The sequence below is a fragment of the Filicampus tigris genome, chromosome 8 (assembly GCF_054856515.1).
Source record: "Filicampus tigris isolate MCC_2025a chromosome 8, RoL_Ftig_1.0, whole genome shotgun sequence".
Lineage (NCBI taxonomy): Eukaryota > Metazoa > Chordata > Actinopteri > Syngnathiformes > Syngnathidae > Filicampus > Filicampus tigris.
The window spans coordinates 21348104-21361167 of NC_141224.1; the positions used below are offsets into that span (position 1 = coordinate 21348104).

A 13064-nucleotide genomic window follows, 5' to 3' on the forward strand; every position below is an offset into this window, starting at 1 on the left:
ATGATATAATTCAAAAAATAGTCATTTTTGAAAAATATGTTTACTTTTAGAGATCTGTGCGTCACAGGTTGAATTATCTTTCTTTTTTTTTTAACAAGGCATTTGTATCTGTGTAAAGCCACACAAGCACACACCTTCCCATTAATGGACATTGCTTTTGTAAAACAGGACAAACGTCTTGCATGTTAGAGCAATATACTGCAAGATAAACTTCAAAACAATCTAAAAGTCTTGTGGGACACATCTCAATCAAACAACTAATTATTCAGGAGTTTGACAATGTCGCTTAGTTTCCTGTTAATATTGCTTTCTGCTGCAGCATAATCTTGCCCACGTGCAAAAAGCAGGTACAGCCATGACTAAAGTGCTCAACAAAAAGTGAGTACACAACAAGAATTTTGATGATTATTATTATTCTCACCTGTGGTTGTATTCTTATGAAATGTAGGCCTACATATTTTCACTGGAAACTCATTTATTTTGTAGTATAGTATGAAAATGTTGATTCTGAAACCAAACTCAAGGTTTTCTACCAAATTTGAGATGTACAGTAAAACTTTACGTTGACAACTGTAAATTGTGTGGAATGTCAGCGCTTTTACTGTACTTACTCTATTATCACTTTTTTTATCCTTTGTGGAGTCTGAAGAATTTGCACAACAGCTGGAAAGGCCTTGCACCTCGGGGTTTGTGGGCAAAGCCAATGGTGACACTAATGGTGGTTGTACTTTGCTCAGGATCTTGGAGCAGAGACGCAGGCAGTGAGTGAGCTCTCCAAGCCCCAAGGTCTGCAGGTGACAGGTTAGCGCAGCCACCATGCGCAGCAATAGTTGAGGAAGATGCTCCGTCTGGATCTCGATGTACGTCTCCTACAATAGGTGACAATAGATGTAACAATGTTGTCTTTATTACATACACAAGATGTCACTATTCAAAATATATACCGGTAGTCTTGTCTACTCTCATTAAGGACTCATAGAAACTTGGAGGCTCTGACAATGGTATATACAGCATGTAATGATAAACATTGACACATCGCAATACAGCATTTGTATAATTCTAGAAGAAAAAATGACCATGAGTGTTGGGAGTCTTAATGTTGATGGTAAATTAAAACAACGAAGGAACAACTAAAGCCCATGTATTTTTTCCAATTTTAGTTCCTCCTACATAGCTGTGCAACTAATTGAAATTCAACTACAATTACGATTATTACAGAAAAATCATACCTGTATTTATGCATTTGCACCTTTTTGATTTTTCAAAAAACCTAATTTGATCTATTTTGTTTGGTCCAAAAGGAACTTACATAGTGTTTCAAAGAAATGTATTTGACTTATATATTTTTACGTTTAAACATTTTCTTGTTTTGTACTTAAAATTAAATCGTTTGAATAATAGCGATTTCAATTATTATTATTTTTTCATAATCGAGCAGCCTACTCTGACATACTTGTATTTTTATTTTTTAATAACTAAAAATCATTCTAGAAAGCATTTTTTCTACATGTTTCTCTTCTGCATAGTCCATTTGCTTCTTTATTTCATACCTGATGATGTCATTTGTGCAGGGAGGTTAAATGTTACAGTACAGTAACTACAGTATACAGTATCATATATTAGGTTCAACAAGCAAAATGCTACTAAATTTGAGAAGAATGACAGAAGAACAATGAAATAAACATTAGAATGTACAAAAAAACAGCTGGTATTCATATTTCTTGAAAAATATGTGAGCAAGACAATGGCATAAAATTGCATGCAATAAAGAAATCTTAGACACACTGAGCAAAGATTTCATTCTCACAAGATCCACACCAAACTTTAAAGATGCAGTGCTTCTTTTCCAGATGAATTTGGGAGTTAAGGGTACAGTGGTCAGCCCATTATTAAGAAATGATCACTTAAAGCTTGGTAGAAATAGAGCCCTAGTTGGTGGGATGTTGCAGAAATGCTATCGTAGCCTCAGTGAAGCAGGATGAGGTGAAAAAGCAGGAAAGAGCAGTACTTTACCTGGCAGATTACCCTCATGCTTCTAGTAGGCTTCAGGGAGAAAGAGCAAATAGTTTGAACTGACAGGAGCAAGCAGAGCACAGGCCACAGCACACTAATCACATTCATCTCTTGCCAGAGTCCAAAACACACACAGACACACACTCTTGAAATAGGGTAATAAACAAGGATTTCCAAACATTTCGGATTGGAAATACAGTACGGACGTGCAGATTTCTAAACTGTGCATCAGTTTACACATCTGCTATATATATTTTTTTTGCAGGGAGACAGACACACAAGTATGTTTGTCCTTGTGTGGAGCATTGCACACCTAAGAAACAAGAGTGGAGGCACAGACGTTAAAAATAGCAGTAACATCTCAGGACCAAGAATTGTCTGTTCTGGGTAGGGAACTAAGCAAAACACAGTAAAGGATGTGAATGAGCTAGGGAGAATGGCGAAAAAATATAAAGAGCCCAAGCAGAGCCAGGAAAGAAAGGAATATCAACGCATGGAAAGGAGCAGGACCACAGAGACACAGTGAAATATGAAAACAAAGTGAGAAACAAAATCAGTACATTAAGGGAAATGACTTAACACTATAACATAACTTGACTTAATAATACAGAAAAAAACTACACAAAACTGGGCAACCGCATCAAAAACATGATTCAAATGTGACTAATTAAATACAGGACATGAAAAAAATAAATTTGAATTTTATAACAGACTTTAGCTGTACATAATGATAGCTACATCAAAAATAAAGTGAAGACAAGGGAGTGATGGCTGATAGTGTAGGAAAGAACAAAAGACAAACAAACAACACAACACAAGTAAACTTACCAAGGAAACAACGTCCAACAGGAAATCAACTAGCTGACAGAACTCCATTAAGGAGAGCTCTGGGGTATATAAACTCCCAACATGCTTTGGAATACTTGTTTGCACATTCAGTGTCGTCCTACAAAAGAAGCACACAAAAATGCGTCTGTTGTTTGATGGAAAAAAAAAACTTCATGCTCATAAGTGAGCATTTTTTCGTCTGTTACAAGGATTGTCATCAGTGCAGTTTGCAATTTTGATGCAAATTCACCCATTGTGGGGCTCTCTCTCTTATGTCATCTCATCAACCTTTTGCACTAACATTGCCACATTATTACTACCTTAATCAGTTTGGATTTATTTTTCAAAGCCCCATCAATATACTCAAAGTTATCTCTCTATTATGGATCGCCGCTAAAGACCCATTTCATATTAAATTATATTTAAAAAATGAATCTAATGAATAAAAACAAAGTCCCTGCAGTGACTTCCTCTAAAGTGAGAAAAATGTATGAATTGCATTTGGCATCAGTACATCAGTCATGGATTAAAGAACTACTAAAGCATTCATGTAACCTTTTGATACGAGTGCACCTTAACACAACAAATACTATGATGTATATTAAGCATTTATTTCCAAATACAAACCTGCAGCACTCCTCAAACCAGCGGGCAATATAGTCCCACATGTAGAATGGCTCGAAAGAGTTGAACAGGAGATTGGCTGTTTTAATCAGCTCAGCTGTCTTCTTGTTCTCCCGAAGTTTGCTAAAAAGGAATTAGAGGGCCAACATGAACATAACACTATCAATTCAAAATAACGCATGTCAAAAGAGAAGGTGGTTGATTGGATTAACCTGCTAAGGTGGGTGTGGTCCTTGTTGAAGGAACTCTGGTTTTGAAGGTCCAACTCGGTTTTGCACTGCGTGTGCAGCGTACGAAACACTTCGATAAGAACATCCTCTAAGATAGCTGGACCTGAAGAGAGAAGCATACAAGACACTGGCTGGACACTGGAGGGCAGAATATGTATTTATAGCAATAACTGTCTTGTATGTATAGACATATCGTTACCAAGCTCTGGTTTGTCAAGCAGACTGATGAGGATGCGAAATGGCTTGAGGTCATGCATGAGAATGCTTTCCTCTTCTCCGCCTCGCGCTTTGCCCTGCAATATCCCCACCATTGCCTGAAAACACACACAGAAAAGAGACACATTTGTCAAATCCAGAAAAAACGACTTGATACCTTCGTTTTAAAATTTGGCAAAACAAATTCCACTATTACATCTTCCACCCCCTTCTCTTATTTTTGTTTTTATTTGTGTTCACGCTCCGTCTGCCACATAATGAGCTGACGCCTGTGAAAAGAGTCCCTGTAGTGCCAACCCTCTCCCGATGGATGGAGTTCCAATAACTATCTCTGAACAGATGGCACAGGAGCAAATGACAAAAACAAAAATACTTTCTAAAACTAGATTTGCCTTCTGGTTTCTCTGTGCTATATGTGTTCTAACCTCTGGAGTGCCACAGCAGAGCTCATGGCAGGACAGAGTTAAAAGACGCTGAGTGGACTTCAAAGAATCTGCTGCCGGCAAAGGAGCAGAAGGAAACATGACATATGAAAAACCCCAAGAGGACGTGTAATGCTGGAAGATAAGTGATAAAAGAGATGGAGGAATTTGGCAAAAAATAAAAAATATCCAGACCATAAAGACACATGTGCCTAAAAAAGTGGCATCCCCTATGACAGACAAAACTCGTTAACATGGCCAAATCCTGGGCGACGTGACTTGCTTTGATCTATATTTGATCCCACCTGGACAAGCATGTCTTTTGAGAAGGTGTTGAAATAGTGGCTAGCATGCTCTTCTGGCTTGCTCTGTCGAGTGGCGCGGGGGCCTGGTTTCAGCCCATTGTTGTCAAAACCTACAAAAAAAAAAAAAAAAAAAAAAAAGACAACAATCAAAACATAAAAAATCAGCTTTTAAATAGTTATTGTATTTATGAAGGGAACAAATATTCAGATACCTGGCCCTATGTGAAAAAGCACTTGACCCCGTTGCTAAATCATGAATTAACTGTGGCTAATCACATTTTGTGAAAAGCTGATGTTCACTGACCCCACCCAAGCGTGCTTATCTCCAAACGTGTTCAATCAAAAAACTGTCTGGCAAAATGAATTCAGTCAAAAGATCTCAAAAAGCTGCAACAAAATGCCGCAATCCCCAAAAATTCAAGAACAGAGGGGAAGTGAAGTAATTTACATCCATCCGTCTGGAAAGGGATACGGAGCCATTTCTAAAGCTTTAGAACTCCAGCAAAGCACGGTGAGAGACATTATCCACAAATGTTGGTGAACCATCCCTGGGGTGTCCGGCCTAGAAAATTTACCCAAACAGCACATCGACCACTCATCCAAGAGGTCACAAAGGAATGCAGGACAACATCTGAAGAACCAAAGGCCTCCCTCACCTCAGTTAAGGTCTTTGTTCATGACTCAACAATATGGAAGCGACTTGGGGGAAAATGACATCTATGGCAGAATGCCATGGCAAAAACCACTATTGACCAAAAGAACATAAAGGTTCATCTTATTTTTGCAAAAAAAAAACCCCATCTGAATCTGAACGACTGTGGACTGACAAGACGGAAGATGAACTTTTTGAAAGGTGTGTTTCAAGTACATCTGGTGCTAAATGGCTAACTGCACTCTGTAGTAGTTGAAATGGGTCAAGGTTTCCTTACTAAGAAACTCAAAATTGCAACGGATCGCCACAGATTAAATGAGAGCTCTCAGGGCTGACTCATGCCAGAGGGCGCAAGTGTGTCGCCAAGCACAGTTTTAGCCACGCCCCCCCCCAAAAAAATCCCTCACTTTAATACAAAAAATGACAATTTAAAAATGGCAATTTATGTTTAGTTGGGTTATCTTTGCCTGATATTTACTTTTGTTTGATGATCTTAAAAATTAAAGTGGGGAAACTATGCGAAAACGTCAAGAATTGGACAAGAGGGCATATACTTTTTTTCACAGTACTGTACACGTGACAGAATAAGAAAACCTTTTCCAGAATCTTATTGCAGTGGTAATAGTCAACACTCACAAGAAACCACTCGAAGGTAAATTTGTGTGTGCAAGTGTTGCAAGGCAAAGAAACATTAACCTGAAAAGCCAAAAGCCACAATTATACACAGTCCACGCTTTGCAGAAGCAACAGCTCATACTCTACTAGAAAGCCATTGTACAAAATTTGAAAAGGTCTTTCCAGAAGAGTATTTCTGAGCACAAAGGTAATTAATGATTGATGGGCCTGCCTCAAAATCATTGTGATAGTTCATCTGAAGTGATTTCTGAACTGTGTGGGCTGGTTAAGTTCTTGATCTAGCTTTTTTGTGCTTTGGCACAGTCATGTTGGAACAGTAAACAGCTTAGGGCGGCGAACTGAAGAGTTAGGCGCAAAGAACCAATAAATTAACTTCTAATTTAGTCATATTTAAAATGGTGTCACCTCTATCCATATAGTGTAGAAGTAATGTTTGGAAAAACAAATCCACAGAATTTTTTTTTTTTACGTTTACCCAGACAATGTATGTTTGGTCATTTCAGATGAAGAGTTGTTGAAATGCTACTGTTACAAGCATAGAAGGCACATAGAAGGCGCTTTAAATAAAACTTGAATGAAACTTGATACATTCATATAGTGATGATGACACTTACCAGTATGTGTATCCAAGTTCAGTTGCAAACAAAAGAAAACAAAATAAGATTACGGAATATGAACCACATTTAACATGAATCAAAACTGAAAATGGTAGCATAAGGCGCATTGTTTGCAAATTGGCACTTCTAAATGTGTCAAGTAAAATGCGTCGTTTGAGTCAGCATTGCTCCATATAAAATTCTAAAATGTTCTTTACAATAATATATTCTATAGAACCCAATAGTCTAAACACGACATTCTGATTCATATTGCGTTTGTGGAATATGAATTAATTAATAAAATTCACCCGTTTTTATCCATCTCAGAGGGCAGCCATTTTGCCACTTGCTGTCGACTGAAAATGACATCACAGTTGTTCAGGACTAAGGTAACGGCCAATCACGGCACACCTGCTTTCTGAGTTTGGTCATGTGATGTTCACAAGCTGAGCTGTGACTGGTTGTTTATCTGAGCCCTGCGTAACTGTGATGTCATTTTTAGTCGACACCAAGTGGCAAAATGGCTGACCCCTGAGATGAATAAAAAAGGGTGAATTTTGTTGCCACATAGAACATATTATTGTAAAGAAAATTTCTGACTTGACTTCTCTGTTAAGCATGCAAGTGTCTACATTTGACATTTAAAAACAATGAGTGTGAACCGGATATGCGAGCTCGGGTCTGTGTGTGTATTTCGCACCCAGCAGCCATGCGTAGAGTCTGCGGTTCAGGGACATGTCTCTTCTCAAAACCACATGCAAAGCAGCTGACAGGATCCGTATCATGTCAGGGCGAGTAGCCTGAGCACAGCAGAACAAAGCATTGTGACAAATTTGTCATATATGTGATACTGTATAACCAAGAAACCCCTTCACACAGCAACTGACAACTCCAAGTGTTTTTGCCTCTGAAAATACCCAGAAGTGAAAAACACACTCCTCTGAGAAATAGTATTTCTCGTATTAATGCACACTTTTTTTTTTTCTTTAAAAATTAATAAATAACTTGGGATTGGAAGAAGGGAAAACTTTTTTTCCACACTTTATAGACATATACCAGTACCTGCGGGTGTGAAAAATTCATTCCAATATGATATGATGTCTAATGTTATAAATGTACATTTCTGTATAATGACTATGGGTGTAAAAAAAATGATTCAAATTGGAAAATTGTTTTTGATTTGATGAACGGTAACAAGTCATTACATTTTTTGTTCCATCAATTGTTCCATCCTTGAATCAGATCAAATCGTCTTTCATGAAAGATGCACACCAGGTATAAATCAGTATAAATCGATTTCATGTTGCTGATGACTTGTTGTTTCTTTGAATTAACTTGGATAGTTTGAGCTTTGGAGAGCTTTTACATGTTGATGCATATTAATAACTACAACACAGGTTACAGCCGTACCATATTGAATTGAATCGGAACCCCACTGAATCGAGCCCAATTGAATCGGTACATTTGAAATCCTTGAATCATAACGTACAACATGTATCGAGAAATGTATCGAATTGTCTTTTGTGGAGAAATGCACACCCCTAATAAGAACAGAATTTTCGCAGGTCTAAGGTGTGTTAAGAGTGGATTTGTCCTGACAATAAGGTCCCAAAGAGGTCACAACAGAGGAACAAGGAAAGGGGTCGTGAATAAAAACAAACATGTCTTACTGATGTCATGTTTTGTACAAAAGTGGGTTTCCAAGATGGCAATAACTATTTACCACATCAAGTCTTGTTCATCACAGCGCCACATTGACAATGAACGCAGGTCATCTTCGGAAACACACTGTGCATATCCGGGACTTTTTTGCTTCACGCGTTCATGAGATCACACCAAAATACATATGCCTATCACACTGCAACTAGTAAAAAAAAAGGACTGGAGTTTTCATCCAGATGGCATCGACAGCTGCTCTCACCTGGCTCATGTGGAAGGGGAAGCAGAAAAGGATCAAATCTAACGTGCTTCTCTGCACCAGCACACTTGAGTCCTGGACTGATGTACTGACAGCCTCTACCTGATCAGAAAATATACAGATGTATGGACACATTAGGGATTGGCATGAATATACTGACTAATTTATTGCTAAGAATGTTGATCAATTTGATTCATCTAACTCTGTTCTTAAGAAGGTTATTCTTATGAGGTTACATTGCGGCCATCGAACACAGTTACATTATTTGAAAATAATTGGGACTACAGCAATACCTCCAGTGGTATGTATCGTCACAGAATGCGGAATAATGGTTTTATTGTGTGAAAACAATGCTATCTAAACTATTAGCAACTGCATCATTTATTCACTTTACTGCTATGTTTCTCTCTCCCCTATCTGACACGCAAGCATCCATTTTTCAACCCTGCTTATCCAGTTCAAGGTTGCAGAGAGCTGGAGCCTATCATATTTGACTTTGTGCAAAAAGTGGACTACATCTTGAAATGGTCACAAGAGCGCATAGAGACCAACATTCACGTCTATATTCACAGTTATTGAGTCAGAACCAATCCTGGCGAAGTATACATGTGGCTTAAAATACCCTTTCATTAGATATAAAATTAGGAAAAACATGCGATTGAAGATGGTTCTCATGAACTATTCCGCAATAGTGAGTTCGCACCATGAGTTCAATGTCACTGCCCATGACGTAGAGCTGGTCCTCCATGGAGAGCTTGCGGTTCAGGTGCAGCAGAACAAAGGACACCCCCGGGAGACGCACAGCGGGGCTGGTAAGGATGCTGCCCCATAAGGCACTGTAGAATGCCGACTGCTCCACTGCTGCTGCCACCTTCTCCAAAAGGGTGTTGGTTCTGTTGCAAAGATACAGTGCTGGGTTATAATGCATTGATTATATACTGCAATAAACCCCACCAAAAGGCATAGCTGGTATGCTTGAAGACATTATGTAGTGCAATTTGGGCATAGCATTATGACCCATGTGACCACATGTGAGTGGAAGTTTGTAAGGCAAGTCAAAATGTGGAAGATCATGCCATTTCTCTCACGAACAATCAGTTTCGTGTCAGGGTTCCGACACATCTATTAATTCAATCGTCAGTATAAATTTATACAAACAAATACTGAAAAAGATTAAAATACCACGTTTAATGTACATTATTAATTTATCATGTATGATGGCAAATTTCAAGCGCTTCAAGATTTTCATGATTTTCATTGTGAAAATGAATGCCCATTACTGTACATCAACATTCATCTAGCCATCAATCCAACTACAGCTGGACAATTAATTACGTTTGCATTATAATCGCAATTTGACAAAACATGATTTGCTAATCGCAAAAGCTGTGATTTGGCTGGCTAATGGTTGAGGAGCGGTGCACTTTTTTATGCTTCCTTTACTTATAATATATTATAGAGCTGATATTGTTTATTGTAATAACGATGAATTCATTGCTTGTTTCTTAAAAAATACATTTGGAAAGGAGTAAGGACCTTGAGAAAATTATTGCATATTGAATCGCAATAGCAATTTTGAGGGAAATGGCAATCGGATTATTTTCCCAAAACGTTCAGCCCTAAATCCAACCATAGTTTTCTCACCTATCATAAAACTCTGATCCTTCCTCAAGGCCGGGCAGTACTCCAGTGAGGAGTCCTTGCAGACCAGGCTTCAGCGTCTTGCCCAGAGGCAGGTAGTAAGTTTCATAGAGGCCCAGCAACACAGGCTTTACAGACATGGCAGCATTGGTGAGTAAAGGGAAGAGCCCAGAGCTGCAGTGTAGAAGATGATGTGACATGTTATGTTCAGTGTGTCCAGTGTAATTAGAGCGACACCCGTAAAAAAGCAACAATTACCTATAAAGAAAGAGGTCTTTGGCCAGTCTCTTGGGTCCAATGATCTTGAAAATGATCTCATAGGTCTCCAAGGCCTTACGGTGGACTCCGCTGGGCAGGGCAGGATGGAGGCACTGGGCCAACCGCTTGCCTATTGTCAGCTTCTTGGGAACCACTTGATATTTTGCATTGTTCTGCAACACCTGAGAGGACAACAAAACACAACTCTCGTGTTGTCAGTTGTCATCAGTTCACATTTGTTTCAATCTGGGTGCGTGGGAGGGTGTGGTATAATTTGATCGAAACAGCAGAAACTCCATTTTACAATACACTATACACTAATACGCCTTTCATTACTCTTTGACCGTTCACTTCCAACACAAAACATGTTTTACAATAAAAGCATTATTAGGAATAGAATGGTGTATGCAGTGAAATGAAAAGGGGGCTCACCATTTTAAAAGAATGCAGATCATGTTAAGTTTTTAATAACAGCGCCATGCAGTAACTTTAACAATTAAAATGGTAGTGAGATCCCTTATTAAAATACAATACAATGACTTAACACAGAAAAAAAAGGCCTGTTATCCACTGTAGTTTAGGTGGATAAAGGTCTTGGTCTCAGTTGGATAAAATAATCCTATTTCTACCAAGGTCATGGCATTTTTGTAAAAAGATGTTTTTATTTTCACGGCCCCGTTGCGATTACACCAAGGACCACGAGGGGACCATGGACTCCTGGTTGAGAAACACTGCTCTAGAAGACTCCACAGAATACAGTAACAGGTTCTCTTTCAGAATTCAGATGCGACGTTTGCTCTTCACATGGTGTGTGTTGCAACCATTACCAATACACATGGTGGTGTCATTCAAATTACAAGTGATTACAGCCAACTGCTGGCAATGTAGGGGGTGATTAATTGAGGGAACAGGATTTGGGTGGGTCTAAAAGTCAATGAAAATGTTTGTGTTTTCAGTTCTCTACTTCTGAGCTAGCGCACTGAAAAAAAATGCAAACTGAGATCAGATTATTACCTTGTTGAGCTTGCCCAGAGCAGAGATGAGGTCTGCCCACTCACTTGAGTACTCAAAATTTTTAAGGGCTTTATCCACCGCTGCCACATAGTTCCTGTACTTTGAGTCACTGAGCAACTCCACTTCCTCTGCATTCATTCTCCTGGGTGGCTATTGTGCGAATGTCAAACACCGGGCATGCATGTGTACATCACACCTGTAAAATAAAAACAATAAAACACAGCAGTTGATTAGTTATTGAAAGTTACTTTTTAGTAACTATGACGCTAAAGGCATAGCACTACCTAATGGAAACTGGAGTCCAAGAAATCAATAGAGCAAGGCCTGACTTTTGGGACTAGACAGTATACTGTCCATACTAGGTAGGTGACAAAGGCAGTAAGACAAAGTGAGCAAGCTCCTCTTTCTGAAATCCTCACAATATCACACAGCCATTCCAAATTAAGAGTTGAAACCACGAAGATCCACCAGGATCAAAGCAATACTTTTAACATGGGATTAACATTATGATATTGATGGAAAGGTTGGCTGACGTGCGTTAATTGAAAATTAAGCCAAGGGCGTACTCTGCTGGACAACATATGAAATAACAATGATTAAAAATGTATAGGGCAGTACTGTATTCATTCTTGAGCAATCACGCCACATTGGATCACACAGACAGCACACGCACAAAATACGCATAATGACGTTATCTGAATATTTTACTGTAGGTCGGCAGGTCGGTAGGTTCGTTGCTGAATTAATGACATCAATTCAACCACAAAACAAAATTGTTAAATTTATTCAATGTGACTAATGATTACATGTGGCAGTATTGCTGACACAACCTAACTTGAGGAAAAAAACGACAAAAAAACTGGGGTTTAGGAATACAACGCTGGGGGCAAAATATCAGTATCCACCTCTTATAAATAAACAACGAGACTGGAATGTGCCTTTTAGATATCTTAGAAGCCAGCCAATGTCATTTAAAGCACTTCAACTCAAGTAAACACACCGTCATCATACATTTTTTATAATAAGAAAATCCTTTAACTATATACAGTAGAAGGCGCCTTCACCTGTATTGTTCACAAATTGCAGTCCATTGTACAGAGGGCTCTGTATATACAGCAGTTAATGCTATGCTAACAGTTAACTGTTTTGGCTAGAACATGTTTTGACAGTTAACGCACACAATAAAACATTGTTATAGAAAGTAGTTTACCGTCATAGCTTCGTGGACGAGAAGTGTCATTCAAACATGAAGCCGGTTGGGTTGGCAAAATGAGCAATCGCATCAGTAACAATGCTAGCAAGGACGCTAACGTTTGCTAACAGGTTGCTAAGAGGATGGAAAGGAAGGGCCCGACACCTATTTCAACAAAGATTTCAATCTCTTGGCAAGCAGACAATGGCTGCGTATATTCTACATATTCCCCCGGTGCTTCTTCCCGCTGTGTGCTAATCACCAATGACGAGATCAAGATCCGATATGCAAAGGCGCTGCAATGACAGCTCCCAGACTGCACTGCAGATTCGCAGCACATCCAACCGTACATTCAACGCGCTTTTCCGCATGGACGTCTTCCGTCTTGTGGAACTGTAAAGTTGATCCTCATTAGGCTGAAACAATACGGGAACTACAAATAAAATTGGAAAAAAAATAATAATCTTCATCATCATTTACTCTCACCATTAGTTTGTTAGAATATTTCAATTTGCTGTA

The 13064-nt window shown here is 38.8% G+C and overlaps 1 protein-coding gene across 3 annotated transcripts in view; it reads right to left on the reverse strand.

Moving 5' to 3' along the window:
• dop1a (DOP1 leucine zipper like protein A) overlaps positions 1-12946 on the reverse strand; it is a 31693-nt gene extending 18747 nt beyond the window's left edge. Inside the window, exons 1-14 of one of the 3 annotated variants that reach the window (XM_086038078.1) lie at positions 12564-12946; positions 11354-11549; positions 10340-10521; positions 10085-10255; positions 9144-9333; positions 8444-8542; positions 7223-7322; positions 4639-4721; positions 3895-4009; positions 3678-3798; positions 3469-3588; positions 2842-2959; positions 2014-2043; positions 612-869 (exon numbers count right to left, since the gene is read on the reverse strand). In XM_086038078.1, the coding sequence (XP_085894204.1) occupies positions 612-869; positions 2014-2043; positions 2842-2959; positions 3469-3588; positions 3678-3798; positions 3895-4009; positions 4639-4721; positions 7223-7322; positions 8444-8542; positions 9144-9333; positions 10085-10255; positions 10340-10521; positions 11354-11491 (1725 nt within the window). In that variant the 5' untranslated portion in view covers positions 11492-11549; positions 12564-12946. Of the gene's footprint in view, positions 1-611; positions 870-2013; positions 2044-2841; positions 2960-3468; positions 3589-3677; positions 3799-3894; positions 4010-4638; positions 4749-7222; positions 7323-8443; positions 8543-9143; positions 9334-10084; positions 10256-10339; positions 10522-11353; positions 11550-12563 lie in introns of all 3 variants that reach the window. The other 2 variants (XM_086038077.1, XM_086038079.1) reach the window with 2 other exon arrangements.
• Between the last annotated feature and the right edge of the window lie 118 nt (positions 12947-13064).